Raw genomic sequence first — 24,578 nt, 5'->3', positions numbered from 1 at the left:
ACATGCCTGAATGCACTGAGTTGCTGGCATGTGATTGGCCGATTAGATATATGCGTTAGAGAGCATTTGAACAGATGTACCTAACGAAGAGCCTGGTGAGTGTTTATCACTTATAGTACAATACACTGCAAATACACAGGAACAATAATTTTGTTAAACTGAATAGTAGAAGTTTTGCTTTGATGTTATTTGTCCATTAGAGCCATTAAAAGCAAATATTGGATAGTCAAATCCAAATAGACATTTAAAATGCCTACAGTGGTAAATATATACATATAATTACAGTTTTAATAATAAACAGATATTAATGTTACTGTACATTTTCCCCTTGCCAATTTATATATTTACAGTATTTAAAATCTCCAAAAAGATATTTGTTCTGTAATAATCATCCCATCTCACTTAACTTAATATGTAATGAATTTAAGTACTTGCTGTTTATATTTATTTATTTTATGAGAGCAGATTTTAAAGGCTGCCTCAGATACCACAGAAGGAACACGGGAAGGAAGATATTCCTATATTCTGCTATTACATCTTCAAAGGCACCTGAAGCCCTTTTGAACAAAACACAGACTGAAGAAAATCACACAAGAATGTGAATTAAACAAAAACACATCAAAGTGTGTCAGCTTAACCCACACATGCACCACATGAGCACTTTTGCCTTGTGAGAAAAAATATATCTAATGCACATTTCTGTGAAAAGAAAAAAAAAAATCATCAAGAGGATCGGAGACCGTGTTGTTTGATTGCAAAGAGTCTTTATTTTTTCCTTGTGTTCAAGTACGGTCCTCTCTCAGCAGGGTCATCTAAGAAGCATGGACACACAACACACAACTCGCACCAGAGCCTGAGCATCTTCAGGTGGGATTTCTCTTTTTGTCTCGACTGGGGTGGGGGGGGTCCCGATCAGCAGTTTCCATGTTTAGGTCAAGTGAACAAGAGTCCTGTTGTACACCACATAATTGTTTTCTCTGCGAACATTTGTTGCATTTAGTGACACTGACATCAGCACATAAAAATTATATATATATTTATATATATATATTTATATTCATATTCATATATTTATAGATTTGTCATTCTATATCAACAATTCCTTCTAGTGATTTTTTTCCTTGGTTTTTCATGTTGTAAAACTGGACAAACTGTCAGTAGGAATGCCTTGTTTGGACATTGATTTGTACAGGAACGCTCACACACATACACGCAACAGAGGCATACGCACACTACTACACACATGCATGCATAGATACGCTCGCTCAAGTTTACGTGTACACACAGGCCACACATTCTGTCACATACATGCACATTTACACAAACACACGCGTGCGCACACACGTCAACCCCCCCGCCCACACACACATCCGCATACACACCCACATGTGCTCAGCCAACACGGAGAGGCAGGTCTGTACATCTACGGGAGAGAGACATTACCCATGATTCCCAGCAATAAGTACAGCTTCACCTGATCAAAAACACAAGAAAATAAAAGTTACAAACAGCAGAGTGAGTCGGCCAGTCTACGTCGTCTGTAAACGTCGACAAAAATTTCCTTTTAAAGTCCTCTTGGACTGGTCCACTGTGTGTCAAAGTTTGGCACAAGACCTTTCTCTCTCGTCTTCCTTTGTCTCTACTGTACACTGAGATGTACAATACTGGCGGCTTTCACTGATGTGAAAAAAAAAACTTGAAACAGTTTGGGTTTTTTTATGCAGAGGTGATGATGACAAACCACTAAAAGTTGACATTGTCAAACATGTCAGATTCCCCAAAGTGAAAAGACAAACCTTTCCAAAGACAGAGAGTGTGCTTTAAACATACACATATAATCTTTAGGCAGTGAAAAAGCACTTTAGTTGACGGGGACTCTGGAACAATGCTGCTCTGCCAAACTGATGCTTTGGCAGCTTTGAACTGCTCTTTACTGTGTCCATGACAAAATTCACTCGATGGAGAGAGAAAAACACAAATATCGCAGTGCTTCCTCTCTTCCTGGGAAAGGAAAGGGGGGCCAAAACAAAAGTGTCTCCTGACACCCATCCTGATGATGTCTGTCAGGTCTGATTCTCGTGTTCACATTTCGCTTATTTTTTGTTGCTTTTGATGTTTCAGTCAGCAGTCAGTCATGGAAAATAAATTATGTTTGTATAAGTGGCCCATCAAAAACGTGTAATATACACACTATATCACCTTTTACTGTACACAGAAAATAAAAAGTTTCTTTTTGTTTTGCTGAAAGTGAAAATTTAGAAAAGTACAAATAAAAAAGATGTAAAAGAATGACGACAAAAAAAGAAGTCTCTTGAAGATGACATTCCTTGAACACAAATTCAGAAGCCTCTGGAGGCGGCAAGGCCATTGCAACAAAAAAGGGGGATAAAAGCAGTGCTACGTTTGTCACTTGGGTGAAATGGTAAACATCCACTTCTTGCTTGTTGCCTGATGTGCTTTCATCTTTTTCTGTGCTTTTATTCTTCCTGACCTCTTCAAGAACCCTCATGCCATCTTTGTCTGTCATCTCCTCCTTAGGTCAGACAGCTCTTTGCTCCTACAGAGTAAGAACGCTCCCTCAACTGCTGCTTATTTCTTTATCCTAGCGCCCTCTTCTTCTCTCTTGACATCTGCATACTCTATCCGTCTGGTCATTTTCTCTCTTTTTATATTCTGTTTCCTACTCTTAGTTCAAACTGTCAAACACACTTTGTCATATCTACTTCCACTAGCTCCACTCACTGGTGAAATGGAGCTGACTTTAAAGAAATAAACTGGTCTGGAAAAAAAAGTTCACATGCACATGCAGTCTCTCTTTGTTGCTCGACCTGACTTTACTTCCTATCCCCATCCAGCTCTGCTATCCCACTTATTTTAGAGAACATAAATTTCCTGCCACTGGCTACAAGATCGCTTTCAAAATACCACTTATAATCACTGCTGATGTCTTGCAAAAATAATCCCTTTCACACAAGCACACACAGACTCTTTCTTGCCCCCCAACACTGTAGTCTAACTAGACCCAGGAGTCAGGTGAGGCCGGATAGTGGCTGGTCTCGTAGTTTAGTTCGCTGTATGGCCGAGAGGCCGAGTAGAAGTCTACGTAGTTGCCGGTTGATTTGAGGCCCAGATGCATGCGCAGATCTTCCCGCGGGTCCCTGGGTGGTCCGGTGGAGATTGGAGGTTGCTGGGGTGGGGCCTGAGGCTGGGCCTGAGCCTGGACCGGTGGCTGTGGCTGGGGTGGCGGAGGTGGCGGTGGTCCTTGGTCCTCGTAGTAGGCCTCGTCAAAGCTCCGGCTCTGGCTGTGAGGTGGAGGCTGCGGTGGCTGAGGCTGGGGGAAGGAGGGAGGGGGAGGGTAGGGGTCGTAGTCTTTTAGCACGGCTGCTGACGGACTGTCCAGCTGGGGCTGAGGGGGCACGACGCAGGGCTGGGCTGGACCCTGGCGGGGAGTGGTTGAAGTGAAAGAGTGGTAGGTGGGGGGGTGAGGTGCAGCAAGGAAAAGAATGGAGAGTCAAAGACATGTGGGTAACGGGAGGAAAGGTGGGAGTGGAAGAAAAGGGGAGAGAGATAAAGAGGGAGCGATGGAAAGGAGAGTGACAGGTAAGAGTGAACACAAGGGACAAAGGGTTTTGAAAGGCAGGCTGTATGGGTAAAGAGCTCAGAAAGGAATCAGTGGGGAAGGGGCTCATGCTGTGAATTCTCTATTACATGCAGGTGTCAAAGGCGGCAATGCATCTCTAACACTATAACACTATAACTCGCACAGGCCAGTTGTGTGCGTGTGTCTGTGTGTGTGAGCGCACGCGTGTGCAGCCGCGTGAAGAGAACGTGTTTACATGTTTAACTGCCAGTGTTAAAAGTTCGTACCCGTACAAATGAACTTATACTTTAATTAGAAACTTATAAGTGATGAAGAAATCGGGCCAAAATTTCAAAGTCAATGGCTCTGATGCCTTTTATTTCCCTTCCCTCGGTACCAGCAGAGTCATTTACCAAGAGCAAATAATTAGTGCAATCAACTGAGGTAATGACTTTAATTGCCAGTCGGGTGTGGTTTCAGGTTGCAGTCGTTTGATACTTGAGCTGGGGGTGTGCCTCCATCGCACACTCTGCCAGCACATCTCTTATCACACTGGGACACCTTTTGTGTGCATATATTTGTGCGTTTTCTATCCTGCTGCTATCTCTGTTAAAAAAACCCTGAAATGCATGCACTGCTAAAACGCTGTGGTGGTGTATTGCTACATATACATACAGAAAAGTGGATTCACAGAGCAGCATTAACTCACCTGGTTTTGCTTGATATCATCGCTGGCAGTCAGGTAAGAGTTTCGGAACAGTGTAGATGTCCCACAGGAAATTTGAACTTGATGGATAAAATAAAAATAAAAATTATACCACTTTTTCAATTAATGACAAAAACAGCTACTAATAATACCTATCAGATATCTGACAATAACTTATGAGAGTTTCAAAGCTTCTTAGTGTGCTACTTGTCACATAAAGAATTTATCATAAGAGAAAGAGATGGAAAAAATAGAAAACATTAAGAAATAGAAAATAAATAAATAGACATAAAGGGAGCGTGGAAGCTAATAGAGTGAAGAGATAACAAGAAGGCACGGGAAGAAAGAAACTGGAAAGGAAGACAGGAGAAGATTGAGAAGAATCAAAGTGTGTGAGAAGAGAAATGGTGTGAAGCTGAAAAAAGGCAGATAAGTGAAAGAGGAAATAGGGAATGAATATAGAGGAGAAAGAAAGATAAAGAGGGGGATAAAATAGAATCATTTAATTCATCTCCATCACACACACATACACACACCTGCCATGCCGTCTTTCCGGGATGTGTGCTCTCCTTTGTTGCTATGGAAACCGGCGTTGGTTGCCGTGGAATCGTAGTCCATCTTGCGTTCCTTCAGACTCATCATCTCTCTGGGGGAGGCTGGGGCGCTCGCTACACACACACACACACACACACGCGCGCACACACAAAATAATGAGCAATAAACCCAGAACAGCATGAGCCTTCACACTCTGCGTGCTTACACTGGTGTGTCTGTGCGTCTTGGTCTTTTTCAAGGTGCACAGTCATTATTCATCATTTAACTTGTCAGCAGAAAGGGTCACCTCCAGCATGTTAGACGACTTCTGGGAATTCTCACACACAGACGCACACAAACATACACATGGACGCTTTGGACAGTTTACTTAATAGTTTTATGTCTTTTCTTCTCTTCTTTATGTGTTTAAAGTTCATGTTAAATATCCAGCTATCTAACAAGCCAACAAGTCAGATCAACTTTGCTTGTAGTGCATTACAAAAGTGACCACTGATCATTACACCGTCGCACAAACAGGTCTTGTATTTCTTTAATTTTCTTGGTGCCTCAACTTAAACAATCTCCATGACTGGCTGCAAAATCTTGCACATAACAACAAAATAAATGGAGGTGCTAGTACCATCGAATGCATGCACAAGTCCATGCCATGCTAAAAGCATTACATTTAAAAGACAGCAGTGATTAATCTGACTGATCAAAGATTGCCAAATCATAGTTATATACTGCAGTGCAGTTTTCAGCAGTTTTAATGAGATTAAGTACATGTTTACTGACAGCACTCACCGTGTTCCCTGTATGCTTTTAAACATTTTAATCGCATTTTAAACGGGATGTTATTTAACCCGATTAAATGGACACTGTTCTAACAGTTTTTCATGCAAAACATAACAACAGTTAAATTGTTATTGCCTTTTTGTGCTTGTGTACTAAGTAGTATTAATGAACTCAATTGCAGCAGTGTTAAAATACTGAAACTAAATGGAGGAGTTTAGCTGCTAGTTTATTGGTTATCGTGACAACAAAGACATTTATGAGTGGCCTCATGCCAATATGCAGTCCTATTTGTGTGTTTTCCAACTGTGCTGCACTGCTAACTTCACAGTAGAGCTATGCTTTCTTTGGAGACACTATCAAGTTTCAAACCTATTTAGGATCTCCACACCTCCACACATAATGTTTCTGTTTGTGACTGTGTGGATTTGGACAATTATGCATGTGTACATATCTGTCCAAAGACATGCAGTTTGTGGGGATAGGTTAATTGGATAATCCAAATTGGCCATAGGTGTAAATGTGGGAGTGAATGTGAGCGTGAATGGTTGTCTGTCTTTGTGTTAGCCCTGCGACAGACTGGCGACCTGTCCAGGGTGTACCCCGCTTCTCGCCCTATGACGGCTGGGATAGGCTCCAGCGCCCCCGCGACCCTGATAAGGATAAGCAGAAGCGAATGGATGGATGGATGGATGCATGCATGTGCGCAGGCGATGACAAACATGGCTCTCATATTGTAGAAATACTGATAATGTCCCAATTTTCTTTTTTAAACACACACATGCAAACTTTTAGCCCATCGCAAGGTAATCCCGTTATAGCATACTTTAAGTGCTTACTCACCACCTCCTATCATAACACTGAACTGCCATAATCCTGCCCACCTGTTTCAGATTGCCAATATAAAGATTCTTATAACTAACTCAATGTTTGCATACCAACCCAGTATCACGGCAAAGCGTGTAATAGACACGCCGCTCCACTCTGTTCATTTCACGCTTTGCTGGGATACTGGGTTGTACACACATACAGTGTACTCCAGGAAATGTGAGTACATTCTAAAAATAAGCTTTTTTGGCATGCTCACACTAGTTTTGACATTTATTTAATATCTGTTACACATGCAAATATGCAGCACACACAGACACACACACACACATGTGGAAGTCACCATTCTCAGTCCAATGAGCCATCGGGTAGAAACACTTTTCATGCTTCTGAATAAAAAGAAAAGCAGATGTAGCCTACTCCAAAAATTAGTGCATAATTGTCTTTGTTCTCTTTGGTTGTTCTATACCATGATTAAAGGTTAGAGAAGAGCAACCTAGGGATGAAAACACTTATGAATATGACTAGCAAATGAAATAAAGGCTTTTAAAGTGATTTTTGGAGAGCCATTGAATTTAAATTCATCTATTTGAATACTAAAGGATGCCCGTTTTTCATCTCGGCTGTTCAATGTTTGACATAAAAAGCAAAGGCGCATTGTACCCTCTTATCTGTTCCCCAGCCTTTTCTGCATTTTGACAAGACATTGTATTACACACATACATGCGCAAGCACAGAAACGGCTGTGAAGAAGGCACATAAACATAATCACTTTGGCTGTGGTGAGCCACGCTTTTATAATGTTTTAACACATTTCATTTTTAATTTTATCATCCAATACCTCTGTAGCAGATTCCATTAAGGTAGCAGCTCAAACCTTTTACAGAAACCTCCAGAGACAGTGCCATCGCTGCTGGTTACCTAGGGGACCTGGCTTGTAAATGCTCGATATGACAGCCCGGGAGACAAATTCTATCAGTGCAGAACACAGCAGGACCCTGTGGGGGCCATGACACATGCAAAGGTCTCTCTCTCCTTCTCTTGCAGCCTCTAACCTCCCCTTCTCTTTCATAGTCGTACTACTCTCTTCTCACATCAACTCTTTCACTCCTCTTCTCCCAGCGTACTTGCACACCATCATTACTCCTGCTTTGATCCATCTCTAAGGAGTCGGACTGCAGTCTGGAGTGTATGCAGAGGAGAGATATAGGAGCATGTGGGTGTGTGTTAGTGTGTGTCTGTGTGTTTGAGAGCACACTGAGGTGGCCTGTAAAGAGTGAGAGATCAGAGGGAGAGGTGAGAAGAAAGCAGGATTACTGCAAAGAGGAGGAGGAGAGTGAAACGGGTGAATGAGAAGGGGTGGACAAGCTCAAAGGCAAAGGGGGAGGCATTGTGTGTAGACAGAGGAGGAGCAGAAGAGAAAGATGGGAGTCATGGCTCAATTTACCCCTGCTGATCCACTGTACAACAGACATCCACAAATTTCTCTATGCACTATAATCTCAAAACTTCTTATTTTCAATGTCGCTGGCTAAAGTCAAATCCCCAGCCTTCTTCACTTCCTCCTCCCTGCATTAACCATCCCTCAATCCCTAATTCTTCTTGCCTTCTTGCTTTTTCTCTCTCTATCTCCCTCCGTGTTTATCTCATCCCTCTTTCTTTTCCTCCTCACACACAAAAACACACATTTTATTTCTCTCTCTCACTCCCACTGTCTTCCTCTCTTAGCAGGGTCCTTGAAGACCTCTCTAAGCCAGGAGGAAGGAAAAGTACTTTTCTGCCTCATCAGCTTGCTAAGCCCAGTGTGGTGAAAGAACAGCTAAAGGCTCTTGAACCACCGATGCTAACAGCTAATGCTAATGTGCCCTTTGCAAAGCATGAAGGCCAGTGGGCTCAAGCTATGGGCTAATGATAATCATATTTTGTAGCATAAGCCTGTAATGCTATGAGCTATTTAGCGGTGGTATAATGACTGATCGCATCGCAAATGTTAATGTAGATGACTAATGTCTAAATTAGATTCTCTGTGTACTGTACCACAGATGTAACCCTTTATTCAACTGATTTTCTGTAACCACTTGTCAAAAGAGTAAAATTCAGTAAAGCCTTAAATTTTAATATATGCTTGTTTTTACAAACAAAATCCTGCCTTATTTTGATAATCATACCAAGTCTTTAAAGACAATTTATACCAACTGGAAAAGATGCTGACTGCTTTCTTAAAAATTCAAGTGCAGCTTGCAGGCTTAAAGAAATAAAGAAAATAAAATTATTAATAAAATATTATTTGCTACAACCTTGGCTTGAATATTGTTTCCCCAATTATTTAGCTGACTGCCTGTGATAAAAGAAAGACAAAAAGAAACAAAACAAACTGTAATTCAGTATTTTTTTGTTTCAGAAAACAAAGATTTTTTCAGTTTGATGATGTGCACCATCACAAGACCCATAGCCTGTTTGGCCATGAGATATTTAACTAACCACACAACTAAGTGAAACACTTTTTAGATATGAGGTCTTAATCTTGGCTGTTAAGAGATACACAAGAATGAATGAAAACACGTATGCATAGCATCTGTATAGGGAGTGCCACGGGTTTCTCACCAGAGCGGTTATTTGGAGATGTCCTTACAGGAGAGACCGAGGGAGTTCGCGAGGAAGAATAGGGCCTCTGCCGGTCTCTTTCTATTGTTGAGGCAGAGCCCACAAAGTGATACTGGGAGTAGCCATCCTGTAAAACAAAACAAGGAAGAAGCTTGTTATCACCTGTGATAAGTAACTGCACAAATACATAATCTTACTGTCATCAATTATTATAGTAATTACATATTTTAAAAACAAAGATTTTTTAAAAATCATCCATCCATCAATCCACTTTCTGCCGCTTGTCTGGGTACAGGTTGCAGGGGCAGCAGCTTAGACTGCCAAGGAGGCATCCTAGCCAGATGTTACCTCAACTGGCTCCTTTCAGTAGCACCAGCTCTCTTTTGAGTCTCTAATGATGTCTGAGCTCATATCGTCACCCAAAGTAAGCCGTTTTTGGTTGCCTACATCCACAAACTCCTTCTTTTGGTCATTACCCAGAGCTTGTGGCCTTAGGTGGGAACATAGATTGAGCGGTAAAGCTACAGCTTCACTCTCAAACTCAGCTCTCTCTTTATCACAGGAGACCTATGATGTCCGCAACAGTCTGTCAGATATCAGAATTATTTGATTTTTTTACTGATCAATCATCAAAACCTCCTATTACACGATACAATGTCACCATGTAAAAGACTGATCTTTTAGGAATATGTATTTTTGTAACGCACCAAAGAATGATGATCCATTAGTCTTAAACTCTGAAAGGCCCAAACAGATTTGCAGCTTCCAGTGGATGAAAGGATATGAACTGTTATTAGAGTTAGCGATACAACAGTGCCAGTTTGATTACCACGCAGCAGGAAGTGGCACTTCAACAACGGCTATATGACACAGCATGTCTGAATTACATTTTTACTGATGTGCTTTAGAAATAAACCCCTCCATGTACTCATACAAGTAACACTTTAAAAGCACAGAGTGGTTTGAGGACTATATTAGGAGCAACGAGTAACAAGCGGAAGAAACACAAACTAACGTGACCACGATCCAGCGATCTAGCAGAAAGAAAAAGGGTCACACTGACTGTGAAATGTTCAAGAGAAAACAAGTTTGTTTTTTTGATATTTTTGACAGGCCAAAGAAAGAAAAATCAATAATTTGTGACTTGCTGAAATTGTTCAAATTGATTCACTAAAAGAAAAATCTCTCTAAATACATTTACAGAGCCAACTGTATTTAAATATTGTCCTTATTGAGATTATTATCGTGTAGTAGGTAATTGAAACATTATTCTGGACACTGGTGGACACTGACAAACACACAGCATGTACAAGTGAGCTTACAGCCATGCGCATGCAACAAATTAACACGCTTGCCTCAATTCTGAGCTTAGTAAATAACCCACTCCCTTCGTAGAAAAATTAATACAACTAACAACTCCAAGCATAATTACTGCCAAGCAAATGACTTTGTATCAGCATTAGTTTAGTAGTCATTGGAGCAAAGCCCTTTTCATAAAAATGGATTATGAGAGTCAACAACAATCACAGAGCTGGAACCAAATTCAATTTAGCATTAAGATAATTGGGTACCTCTAAAAGCAAAGCACAAGCAGATAATAAAAGATATCGGAGGCATGTTCCATCATAGCGTTACTGTCTGGGGGCCTAAGCTGAGCAGTGGGAAACTGGTGAAAAAGTGATGACTGAGAGTACATAGGAGAGGTGAATCACTCCAGTTGCAATGATGCTGGAGAGGAGGACACGGAGGGGAGGAGAATGAGAGACGAAGGAGATGGGGCAGAAAGAGAAGAAGGTGAGATAGACAGAGGACTAGCTGAGGGAGACAAAAGATGGCAAAAAGTAATGAGCGAGGAGGAGGAGGAGGTGGGAGATTGCCAGAGAGAGTAATGACAGCAGAGCAAAGATAGCGTGAGGAGGGGAGAGGTAACACGGAGGAGAGGTACGGATGGAGAAGTACAGACACCAGCCAGAGAAAGCAAGAACTAGACTGGATTGAACGCAGTCCCATGTCCTCCCTTGACTCTCATTTCCTGGCAGAGTGCTGAGAACTAATAGAAAGCTGGATCCTCTGACACACAGCAGTTCAAAGGTAGCTCATTTCTAGTCTCCACCATTCCTCCCACCCTCATATTCACTTCATCTATTTATCCACCATCCCTTCAGTATTCTCACTCACCTTGTTTCACATTCACGTTGCACCTTCCCACCTCCCCCCATCCCAACAAATCTCATTACATCCAATGTTACCTCCTTATGGTACATTGGAATGCCTGCTGTCAAACTGTCATGCTGCTCAAATGAACAGAGTCACTGAATATTGAACGATAAATGTATTTTACAGAGTGATGTACAAAGAGTGCTGCCTGGAGATGTAGCTCAGAAATGGGGCCCAGGAATGATTGGGGCAGGGGGCGGTGGCTTAAGGGCTTCCCCAAGCAAAATGAGCCATAGTCAAACTTTACAACAATGACTGAAATCAGAGATAAAGAATATAACATATACAAAAATGTATGGGTGTATTCACATTTGGTGTCTTTCTACATAGAGTAATAACTTTATATTTTGCCATAATTTTATTCCACTCGTTCCCTTAAGAGTAAAAGATTAAATCATTATTTTCTGCACTGACTTTACTTTATATTCTGTATGAACCTCTTCAAGCTTTTCATTGACTTTCGAATATTTATGGTCTGAAATAGTCAGACTCGCAATTCTCCTTATATAAGACAGACAAATTCGATACTTTGTAAGAAGAATTTCATATGTAAATAAATAAATAAATTCTGTGATTTTTTATTATCGATTGGTAGAGGATTAGTTTGTGCTGTGTATAACCAATAAATATTAAACCCAGATTAAAATTTAATCAAGGACCAAATCACACAGTGTCTGAAGGTCTGGACGGTATTTATTTCTCTGCCCTGTATCCATGGTCCAGCGTTTGTTTCGTGTCAGCGTGTGCTGTGAAACTTCACACTTACATTCACATTTATCATTCCTGGTCTTTCTGGCTCTCACCTATTCTCCTCATCATACCTGTTTTTTCTTCTCTTTTCCACCCACCTTGTCTTTCTCTCTCACAAGCTCTATACTCCAAGCACCCCTTTTCAACTCCTACTGTAAGAATGAGAGGAGAAAAAAAAAAGAGGATTGGTTGCCAGGCAACCGGTCTGCCTGTTGCTCTCAGCATCACTGGATGGTTAGCTGAAGGTCGCAGGACTGAGAGGTAAAAAGTGATTATTGCCCCAACAAATGAAGAGAGTGTGCGCGTGGGTATGGCAGCACTTTGTGAAATTGTAAAACGTTACACACGACGAGTGGAGGGGGCCCTCCGGTCACATCAACCACTGAACATTGAACGTTTTCAGTCCTTTAATCCATGCCTCTTTCTCACTCATTTCAAGCTCCAATTTTAATATTTGCAATTATCACCACCTCCCTCTTGAGCCATCTGTCCTCTCAGGAGCAATGTGCCCCTCGACCTTTGCATCCCTCATACTAGTTACTGGTGGTGTTGCTGATTTAGCAGCTGACCTTTATACTATGGTTGCATTGATTGCAAAGAGCCCAGAATGTTGCGAGTGCTGCAACTCTGCCTCTCTATCTTCCCAAAATACTGTTGTTAGGCTGTCTGAGGGTAAAGGCTATCTTAACATCCCTCCATCTCCTTTCTGTGTTTCCCTCCCTGTCTGTGTCTGACTGTGGGAAAAATCAGATGAAACAGAGTCAGCTTCTGAGGCCTGAGCTTGTTTGATATTCAATGATGTTTTTAAATATCCACCTCCTTCTCTCTGTCTTTCTCAGTTGTGTAGTTGATCTTTCCACAAGTATAGCAGTGGATGATTTCATTTTTTCAAAATAAAAGTAGTGGAGTGGAACCCTTAGAGCTCTCTATCAGATTAATTCATTTTATTTGCAGTAACATCCTGAACATTCGGGGCTCACTGATCATGCACAAGACTAGGCTGAGCAATCACTGACCTCACACACACACACACACACACACACACTTCATTTACATCACTTCTCACTTACGTCACATCACATCCACATAGTGAATTACACATCCCCGGAGCATATTGTAAAACTGTCACACGTGTAACAAACACAGCATCTCTCTGACCCTGAACTCAATCTGTCAAACATGTGTGCATCTGCCTTGGTGATTTGTGTGTGTTTGCGATATTTATATGTGATATGTGGGCATGCCTGTGTGTGTGTGTGTGTGTGTGTGTGTGTATGGGAGAGAGAGAGAGAGAGAACATGTCTGATTAAGTACCCTAGACAGATCATTTATCAAGAAATGAGGCACAGCAACCCAGCAGAAGTTATGCACTGAACAGGGACATAACAAAGTGTAACAGTGTGAATATGAAATTTAGAATTTACCTTGTGTGTCTGTGTGTCTTTGTGCCAGAAACAGAAGGGTGTATATGTTTGTGTAAATGAGTCAGAATTTGATCTCTCCGGTCCTATTAAGAATGGGTTTATTTACAAAGTGACCATGTTTCAGTTGCTTGCTTTCTCTGGAAATCCCCAGTTGAACAGTGCTGCACATTTGCTGTTTACTTAAAAGATGACCTGTGGCTACACTCCAAGAACTGTAGATGAAACGCTACATGCGCAGCAACACAAACACACACACCGAATGAGGACACATCCTGTCAAATAGTCCAAATAAACTCTGGTAAAAGTAGAGTTTTACTGCACTCTGGAGAGTTTTATACATGATTTATCCTCAAGTCAGTGCTAGTGTTGGTACAAACAGATTTTGGCTTTGGTTTATTAATGACTGCTGCGCAGCAGATCTTTCAAATCATCTCAGATGCTGTATTCATATTGAGTTACTGTTTATTCATAGGCTTGCAGCATTTCGCTTTACTGTGCTCAAACACTGCGGGGCAGCCCTGCACCCCCCCACTCCGTTGCAATTCTCTTTTCTTTCTCTCTCTCTCGTAGCCGAGCCTGCTCCCATGGCACTGCTGTAGGAAGTGATTAACTCTTCTTACCGCGTTTTGACAAAAACACACAATTTCAAAGACACACGCTCGCACAAACATACACGTTTACCCACACCCATAACTTGAACACAGTTTGAAAGTGTGTTTGAAAATGCTCTCATTACTTCAAGACTTCAAAGCAAGAAACTCTTTGGCAACACAGCTCAAACCGACTCATTATTGACCCTACACTTCTCTCTTCTTCCCAGACCCACAAACTCCAGTGTGCTTATTTTTGAACTACAAAAAAAAAGGTATGAATTCACCTCACTTTTACTCACTCTTTCTTTCGCCTGTGTCTTTCTCAGTACTTTGCTTTTGCTCACAAACACTGTGCAGAGACATCCTACTCCACTCTCATATAAACTATATGCTAATCCATGTTTGGATTGGAGGCTAACAGGATTTCTGCTGCACCTAACACCCATGACCTAATATGTCACGCAGGGATACTTGCAATAAAGTTACTTATTCTGAGTTCTGCACTCTGGTGATAAAGTCAGTAGGCATCGTCTAACACAACAATTTCCACAGTTACAAAATTAGACTGCTTTGTCAGGAGCCAGGCAATTTATGAAGTAAATAGTGAGGTATGGTGTCTATCACTCTTTTAGAGTGACTGTAAACAGAATAATACAGGAGCTTGACTAACCAAACCACCTAAAAGTACAGGTTACAGGTTTGAAACTGGTTTGTTGCATTTAATCAAAGTTGATTAAATGCAACATTTTAACTGTATTAGACGACGTTGATCAGTCCCAGATTAGAAGAGTTAAGACAGGATAAAACTGGAGATTATAAATCAGGACAAAGCACAGATGATGCCTTTTTAATATTTTATACTTGCCTTTTAAGATTGTTTCCTCGCCCGTTTAATCAACCACATTAATTAAGTTAAGTCTCCTTATTAAATCTGTGTGAAAAAAACAAAACAAAATGAAACAAACAACTAGAGGAGCCAAGATGGTTGGGGATTAAAAAGAAAAAAAAAACTGTAGCAACCTTTGTTGGATCTGAGCGCTGCGTAAAGCTACTGCCCTTCATTTCTGATCATCGGAGTGTTATGCCATCCAGTCGACTGTAATGATATCCAGTGGCAATGATTACAGAAGTGTGAAGCAGATGAGGCTCCAATGGGCCACATGGGGATACTGCTCTGTGTAATACTGAGGGCTGAGAGGATGACGAATGAAGAGAGCGACACAGTTGTCAGGATGAAGCAAGAACACACTGATGCCATGGGGCAGCCTGTCCTGAAGTTACTTGCGCAACAACAAGATGTCTTAAGACCCCAACCCTCGGAAAGGGAGTCCATGACAAAACAATCAAAGAAGCGAGTTGCAGGGTTGCATACTGGGTCATATTCAGCACTGTACAAAAGTCTTGAGCTACACCTTATTTCTTTATATCTTCCTTCCATTAGTACATTTTTTAAAGCGGTTCTGAGCAATAGCTCAATAGGCTGCTTGAAGGTCTGTCAAAGTTTTTCTTTGGATTGGCTTCTTTTTCACTCACATTCAGTCCAGTTTTTGTACCTGACCTTTCCTAGAGTAACGTGCGTTTTTTTTTTTTTAATTTACTGAACCACTTAACACTGACCTAAGAATCATTCAAGCATGAACTGAAAATCAATAGCAACAGATTTTTGAAATGTTGGTTCAAATCGTCATCATTTTCTACTGAGGAATTAAGGAGAGAGTGAGTGTCTACGGCCGTTTGTAACACATGGTGGAGGGCCTGTCATGGTTTGGGGCTGAATCTCAGACAGCGGTGTTGGAGATCTTATCAAAAGTGATGGAATTATAAACAAACAAAAGGTCAGATTTTGATCTACCATGCAATACCAGCCGGTAAGCATCTGATTAGCAGTGGCTTCATTTTTCAGCATGACAGTGATTCCAAACGGTTCCAGTGAAGGAAAAACATGCAGGATTTAAAAAACAGAAAACAAAACAAAACCGCACACACAGTGGAACATTATCATTCATGGATTGGCCTCCTAAGAGCCTGAACCACAAGATTACTGAAGCAGCATGGGAATGTGAAGGCCCTTCAGGAGGTCTGGAGAACTATTCTTAAGACAATTTAAAGAAATTACATGAAAGCTGCCTAAGAGAGTTCATGCTGTGTTGAAGAATTAGGGTAGTCATACAAAATTTCAGCTTTAAAGTTCATTAGAACTGTTCAAACTCTGTTGTTACCTTATATGCTGTATCCTACAATGTATCTATCGTTGTGGAGGACTATAAATACCTTGGAGTACACACTGACAATAAACTGGACTGGGCTACAAACACCACAGCACTTTACAGCAAGGGCCAGAGTCGTCTCTATTTTTTGAGGCGACTGAGGTCCTTCAACATCTGCCAGAAAATGCTCTGGCTTTTCTATGATTCTGTTGTGGCCAGTGCGATCCTCTATGCTGTTGTATGCTGGGGGAGCAGGCTGAGGGTCACAGATGCCAACAGACTCGATAAACTGATCCGTAAGGCCAGTAATGTTGTGGGGATGGAGCTGGACTCCCTTAAGGTGGTGTCGGAGAGGCGGATGTTGTCCAAGATAAAGACAATGTTGGATAACACCTCCCACCCACTCCATGACATGCTGGTCAGTCACAGGAGCACGTTCAGTGAGAGACTGAGAGTACCGAAAAGCACCACTGAACGACACAGGAAATCATTCCTGCCTGTATAGCTCCTCCATCTAACACACTGTTTACTGCTACAGCTACACCCTTCTTGCACATGCTCTTCCTTTTTCAGCTATTTATTAATAAGTGACTTTTATGTATATATTTGCATGTATATATTGTGCTATTCTTAGTTAGTGTATTGTCTGTCTTTGTTAATGTTTGTTTATAATGGAGCACTGTAATGAAAAATAATTTCCCCTAGGGATCAATAAAGTATTCTGATTCTGATTCATGTATGTTTGCATATTTCAGGACTTTCACATTCGGTGAGATTTTTAACAGGTTCTAATCCACCGGTAAAATAATTTTTATCATATATATTCATATGTAAAACATATATGTGGTTAATGCATAAAAACTGAACCCAGAACTGTATAAAATCTAACTCCTACTGATGCAAATGATGTGCAGCACTTTAATAACCCTGCCAACCCCCCAAAAAGCCTTTACCATATAAACTTAGGTAAGTATTTACCTATGAAATGGAAGAAAACATACATTTGCCTTCAGCAGCTGAAATACATCATCTGCTTCATTCTTTTCTTTTTGCAAAAGATGAAAAAGACACATTCAAAGCCAAGGACACCTCCGTGGAATGAGTAACTTAAAATTTCTCACAGTGAACTGAAACTCGCTGATTACGCCTCTAAAGCTTTATTGTGCTCAATGGCAGATAACCTTGGTGGCAGAAATTCACTCAACAACACTCATTACTGACAAGTGAAAGGAACAGAACATCTGTTATTACTTTTAATCAAGTTTCAAGAGTGTGCTGGACTTTTTCATTTCAAACAAAAAAAGCTAGAGAAGGAGATAGTGGGTTTTAATCGCATTTGTCGCAAACAAAACTCTGAGTCTTCAAGAGTTACACAAACACAGCAATAATCAAATTTTCCTTTTTCTTCATTTGAGCTGCAAATTAACTGCTGCACTAACGGCATTAACACCATTCAGTGCGCAAGATGATCTAAATGACATTGATGTTGTGTGTGTTTGTGTGTGAGTGTGTAGCTTCAAAGAACACAAACAAAAACACACTAGACTAGAGTCTAACAGAAAATATCCTTTTGTTCTGTATAAATGCTGTTGCTCAGTTGTGTCAGAGTCCAGCTGAAAATCCTATTATTTTTTGGGACGTATCTACCTGAAAGGGAATTCACACAGACTAACGCACGCAGATATGAACACCCCACAAAAAAGCTGACTAATCATGAGCCAACTTCATCTGCAAAAACATTTCCCGAGGGATCCACACACTTCAGCACTTGGCTACACAAATACATGCACACGTAAAATCTTTACATTTATAAAGAGACACCTACAGCGTCACACTCCTAAAGACAAACATGCAAAGACCAAGACAAACATTGTTGAATAAATATGGCAACCTTGAGTCTGTTTAGAAGGACAGCTACTTTGCTCAATTACCTACAAAATACCTTTAATCTTATCCATGTGCAAGTCCATTATCTGTAAGTCACATTGGTGCACTGACAGAGTCAAGCTTCTGAATACAACCAGCACACAATTAATATAGTCTCCACTTAGACTGATTATTAAACCAAAGAGAAAAACAAAACAATATGAAGTCACGTAGAATTGATTTCTTAAGTCTCTGGGAGTGTATTAGAGAAACAAACAAACACATTTCAATATATGGTTTTTGGATAACGATCCCGTCATTCATAATTTAAAACTATGAGCAATTTGGACGTACATAACTCACAGCATTTAGGACATTAACAGTCCTCGGTGTCGACAAAAAAGTAAATAGCCACAATGACTTTTTGCGTGTCAGTTCAGTGGGAATGTTCATTAACATGTTGGCCCAAAACTCCCTGGATAAGGATAAGTATTACCATCCTGGAAAAGACTATTTCCCAAAGCATAACACACACACACACCACTAGATCTCCTCACTGTAGTGATCAAGAGTTCGGGTTTATTAAAATTTGTTCCCTGTTACGAATAAATCTTTTGCAATTATTAACTAAACAAACAGCTGACTGACAGTGGTCACTTATGGGGAGCATTGGCAATATATGGTTGGATACAGGACCAGGCTAAGCTTAGAACAGGAGAGCGACACTCTATGTCTGCAAGACAAGTGTTCAGGATGAGGGCTGAGATGGTGCAGCTGTGCAAGAAGTTAAATGGCTATTATCGGCAAAACTCTGCTTCTGTCTGAAAAGAATTGAGACAGATCACAAGCTGCAAGCTTAAAGCCTCACATTCCACTAACAGCTTGCACCCAGCCGAAGACCTGAAAGATGGGACGTGCCTGACACGTTCCCCTCTAAACCATCCATCAGCGCTAGCCCACCAGCTCTACCTTTCCCACTAAAACAGGTCGTGGGCCTCTCCACAGCTGCCTACCACACAGCAGTCCTCTCCTCCCCTAACACATGGTTGTCTCTTTCCTGGAGAGAAAGAGACATCTTTTCCTGGAGAGAGATGTTAACAGACTATTCAAGAGACAAACCCCCACAAAGCAGCTGGGCCCGACTCCATGTCTCCATCCAACTTAAAGACGTCTTTATACCTTACTAGAGACAATCCATGTGTCAACTTGTTTCAAGGCCTGCACAATTGTTCCCCCCCCCAAAAAAACAAACAAACAAACGAAACAAAACAGAGACCACAGGACATGATGACTACCAACCCATTAAAATACAATGTGACCCTACACTTCATTGTTCAGCACCTTCACCCGGTGAATCCACGCCAGGGTCCTGTCCGTGGAGTTCAGCTCAGTTTTTAATTAACCATCATCCTGCTCCACTGCATAACAAGCTGTCCCTGCTGAGTGTGCCTGACACCACAGAGCACATGAAGCTGGGAAAACACAGATCATCACAGGTTCCTCCTAAGGTGGCGTTCTTTCCTCTCTACTAGTGATGTGAGCACCAGAATTAATGTGTGGGTGGGAATCTAAACATTACCATTTTGATTAAAAGCAGATGGGTTGAAGGTGACTGAAATATTACAGCACTAATGAGAAAAATAATAAAGATTAATGATGATAATAATAATGATTCTCTTTATTGTTGTCAGGCACAAATTAGCAGAAGAAGTTGTCACTGTGCCAATTCTGGGGTCCATTTGTATTTATTTAAAGCATGCCTGCTTCAGTGTAATGCTACAAAATTGTTTCACATAACTCACATGTAACTGACTAAATTGAAAATAACTAGTTTCCTTGTTTGGCTAGCTGGGAGATGATTAATGGGATGCAGGTAATGCATCACTACCCTCTGCTCTACACAGCTGCACCTTTACAACTGCAGGGTCACCAGTCTGCTCCTGAATGCTAAAGCTCGTGAAGTTTGAAGATGACCTGGTGTAGAGCTCAGTGCTCATCATGGACATAGTTGCAGATTTCAAGAACTTCCCAACTGTCCCCAACATTCTGTATGAATCCACAGTTGTCCCCCAGCTTCCTGGGACCATCGCCAGCCAAGGATTTATGAGGAGCTAAAGATCAGCTCCCTGTCACGCTCTCAGATTTAATTCATACAACAACAGAAGAAGTTTAACCTGCTGGAAAAAAATGTCTACAGAATAAGTCCAAGACCATTTTTCACCTCCTTTGGCACCACAACATTGCCAATACCAAGGACAAAGGCAGACTCCAGTGCATCATTCTGCTTAGAAGGTAATTAGGTGGAATCTGTCATCGCTTCGGGATTTGCACACTTTCAGGACCGCAAGGCAGATGGGAAAGATCAGGGCTGATCCACCCCACCATGGATGCAAATGTTTCTCCTCTGCCTAAATAACTTTTTTCTTTCTGCACCTGGTCCCCCTCCTCTCTCATACACACCTGCACACCTATAATAACACACATTTCTTCTAGACTTATATACTTGCACTCTGCACGGTTTCTTACACTTAACACTGTGAACATTTGCACATTTCATTTTTTGGTGCATCCTATTGCATCCACTGCAATATTTTAAATAAATATTAACAGTATGCTTGAACAATGTCAAATCAGCTAACTCCACAAATACATTATTTTGTCTGTACTTGCTGTACTTCTATGATAACAGGATATAAGGTTATCTAAAGTATACTTTACTTTTCTGTAAATCATGAACACACCACAAAAGCACCTGTACTTATTTTCAATGACACCTACCTTCTTGTAGAGAGAGCGCAGGTCTCTGTACTGCCACATACTGCTGAGGACTTGAGAAGCTGCCTTTACCACCTTTGCTGAGTGTCTGCATAGAGACAGAGACAGAAGGATTATTTCAAATTGACTTCACATCATAGTCATGCTGTCCCTTATTTTTTACCAGCTGCACAAAAAGTGTGCAGGCCAGGAGCACTTGTGAAAGCTTTAAGAATAAGAACACCATTGCTCTTTTCAACAGAGAAAAAGTTTCATTGCACGCAAACAGTTTTCAGATGAGTTTGAAATGACCCACTCTACCATGCTAATGGTCCCACCTCTGCCACTCAGATGAAAAATGACTCTAGTCAGAGTCAGTTCATAAGGCCTGCCCTCCTAATGGCTCCAGCGGGAAGCAGAAGGATGTTCATTTTCAATTTGCCCAAAACAAAAATCGTTGTCAAAACAAGCTTCACTCTGAGTTTTACAATTTCACACTAAAAAGAGCAAGAAGAGTTTGGACGACTGAACAATGTAGTAATGGTATCACCAGTAAACCACTGCATTAGCATTAGTTACACATGACTACAGTGATTCCCAGGAAACAGCTTGCAGAACCTCGATGTTAGATCATGAAAAAAATATTTAAATTCCAGTGTTTTTTTTTGTTTTGTTTTTTTTACAGCAAAGAGTCTTCAGCGAACGCTGGGAGTACTGGTATTTAAACAGCATCGTAAAATGATTTTGATCATTACTAGATTACGACTACACAGCCGACATTTTGACATGTAAGAGCAGGAAAAGCACAGGTTTATTAAAAGTCGCTGCAAGATGCAACATGCAAATCTTTAGAAAATGAAAATGAAATTTGGGGACTGCAAAAATCATGTTGCTATTTGTTTGACATGTTGGTTTTAACCCAGCATTTATCGATGTTTTTGGAATAGTTGGGAGTTGTTTCTGTTTATAAACAGCCATTAAGTGCTTCTTACAGTTGTAGTGTAAAGGGTATTTTCCCAATCCAGTGTGTAATTGTATGATTGGTACTGCTGATAATTAACATTTATTCTCAGCTTACCTTCCCCAGGAAAATAAAGATATGTTGGCTATTAGCAGATAACTACACTCACCATGAAATTTGCATTTGTGGAGGTTTCTTTCAGTACCTCATCCCTCTTGGGAATGGTGCCCTTGAGCACAGTTCCCTAAACAGGCCGAGTCCCTTACCATAACAATAAATCATCCTTTGACCTCCGTCTGATAACGTTCTGGTGTCATAGCAACTCCTGACCTACTGGTTGCCATAGCAGCTACGCAGAACACCCTGCCCAGTCTCCCATGGAAATATATATTGGCTGCATCTTGCTTGTTGTTCTCCAGCTGTCTTTTTTGCAGATGAAGGGTGATAGGGAAGGCGGACGCAGTTATGTATGAATGATGGATGTGTAGCCACATTAAGGCGCTGGTTGTTAATGACAACCTAAATTGAATCATGACTGAATGATGTTGTGACAGGTAACAATAAAATACTGAGGCCTTCTTGGATTTAAGCTACTTGTTATTAAGATCTAGTTGTGTTAACCTGAGGAAAACAATTAATGCAGAGCAATCTAAATCTTTTACTTTTGCATGTTTTGATGACAGTATTCAAATTTTAGATATTAATATTAACATTAGAACAAATCAAACAATGTACCATGTTATAGAAAAAAATATTTACAGCATTGTTTTCTTCCATGTGATAAACCATTTCAAGAAAACTACTGTAATGCATTTTAAATCAAGCATCTACCAAAGGATGAAGTATTAATGGTAGTACTTGTCATATACTGTGTGTTTGTTTTCTTTGAACAGTCTACCTTGCATAATTCAGTTAGTTTTCACTTTTTGGTTATTCTCCTTTCTTGTGCTTGAAGAAAAACTGTGTTTTGCCAGTGTCTAAATCCCGAGATGTCTAAAGCACAGCATCATCTTCTGCCAAAGGTTCGAAAGATTCACTTCTGCGGTGGAAGAAGCAGAGGCAGAAGAGTCTTTAACCTCCTGAGATCCTTAGTTTTTATATGGGGACATTACATTTGGGCTTTTCTGCAATTCACATGTCATTCTGCACAATACAGTCTAATATACTTATGTTACAGCAAGTTTACTGCTATTATAGTTTGTTTCATTTTGTGAAACTCCTGTATCGTTTTATGATGTTTGTATTGTTAATGGAAAGAAAATGTTAGTTAGCCTGTACAGGGGCAATGGCTGTGACTGGTGTGGCATCGCTACAGCCTCGAGGCCACGTCCTATATGGGGAGCAAAGATGGGCAGTAACGCGTTACTTGTAAACATGTAAATGATTACTTTTTTCAAGTAATGAGTAAAGTAAGGGATTACTATTGCAAAAACTGTAATTAGATTACCGTTACTTTCCCGTAAGCATGCTGTGTTACTGAAATCGTGATTTTTTTTGCTAGAATGTCTCATGACAGTGACGTAAGCGAGTATGACGTTCGTGACAACAGCTGTGTGCAGATCAACAATGGATAATATATCGAGTGCGGGAGAGAGTATGAGCGTGCAGCGTTTAAAGCGTGGAAGTACTGACCTTATTTTGAGTTTGATTCCATAAAAAGTGACAAAAACATTAGTGTCCGTTGTGCGTGGGAAGAAAACTTCTTTTTACAGCGAAACCCCCCCTAAACTTCCAAGCAAGCACAGAGTGCGCTACGACGTAATGGGAAATTCACAGAGAAACTTGCGGTGTGCCCTGGTGCGGCACACCTGCACCAGGGCAAACCTCCCCCTACCCCACTCCTGCTTTACAGGTGAAAATAGAGCAACAGGACCGCTAGTCTTTGATTTTATTTATTTTCTGCTGTGTTTTACTTGCATCTATTTGAACGAGTGAGTGTAAACACAAAAAAATATTTTCTTTTATGTGCTGGAATGTGCAGAAAATAGGTTTAAATGTTAAACAAATTTCTTCCAGTCAGAGAATGTTGCATATAATTAAATTTTTGCTTGATGCATAAAGTCTGTGAAGGTTCTCAGTCATCCAGGTCGTTGCAGTCAGAGGAGCTGGCAAAGAAAAGCGTCTGGACTTCTTTAAGTTGCTTGAAGACGTTTCATCTCTCATCCAAGAAGCTTCTTCAGTTCTAAGGTCAAAATGCAGAGAGTCCCAGATTTAAACCCAGTGGGAGTATCCCCCCAAAGAGGGAGAAAGGACCCCCTGATGATCCTCTACCTAATCACATGAGCCAAGGTGTGAAAATGGGTGTGGGTCCCATTCAGCCAGGGTTTCGGGTGAGCTCATTGTGAAACCTGGCCCCACCCTATCATGTGATTTCCTGAGGTCAGGTGGCCCAGGATGTGAGTGGGTGTTAAGGCGTCTGGGGAGGGAACTCAAAACTGGATTATAGATGGCAGACAGTTGGTGTTGTAAACCACCGCCTCTGTTCAAAGATGGTCGCTCACAGTGGACATAGATGGCTTCTTTCACTCCTCTTTCAAACCATCTGTCCTCTCTGTCCAAAATGTGAACATTGGCATCCTCGAAAGAGTGTCCTTTATCCTTAAGATGCAGATGGACAGCTGAGTCTTGTCCTGTGGAGGTGGCTCTTCTATGTTGTGCCATACGCTTGTGAAGTGGCTGTTTGGTCTCTCCGATGTAGAGGTCTGGGCATTCCTCGCTGCACTACACAGCATACACAACATTGTTAAGTCTGTGTTTTGGAG

General features: G+C 41.0%; 1 protein-coding gene across 3 annotated transcripts in view; it reads right to left on the bottom strand.

Moving 5' to 3' along the window:
- Positions 1-744: 744 nt before the first annotated feature.
- Positions 745-24,578, bottom strand: part of LOC120741273 (catenin delta-2-like) — a 134,729-nt gene continuing 110,895 nt past the window's right edge. For 2 of the 3 annotated variants that reach the window (XM_040044057.1, XM_040044058.1), the window contains exons 13-17: positions 20,880-20,964; positions 9,045-9,171; positions 4,823-4,954; positions 4,290-4,366; positions 745-3,439 (exon numbers count right to left, since the gene is read on the bottom strand). In XM_040044057.1, coding sequence (XP_039899991.1) covers positions 3,017-3,439; positions 4,290-4,366; positions 4,823-4,954; positions 9,045-9,171; positions 20,880-20,964 — 844 coding nt within the window. In that variant the 3' untranslated portion in view covers positions 745-3,016. The remainder of the gene's footprint in view (positions 3,440-4,289; positions 4,367-4,822; positions 4,955-9,044; positions 9,172-20,879; positions 20,965-24,578) is intronic. The other variant, XM_040044059.1, reaches the window with a different exon arrangement.

This window comes from Simochromis diagramma, unplaced genomic scaffold, assembly GCF_900408965.1.
Source record: "Simochromis diagramma unplaced genomic scaffold, fSimDia1.1 OVJJ01000602.1, whole genome shotgun sequence".
NCBI lineage: Eukaryota > Metazoa > Chordata > Actinopteri > Cichliformes > Cichlidae > Simochromis > Simochromis diagramma.
This window is presented reverse-complemented; position numbering and strand designations above follow the sequence as displayed.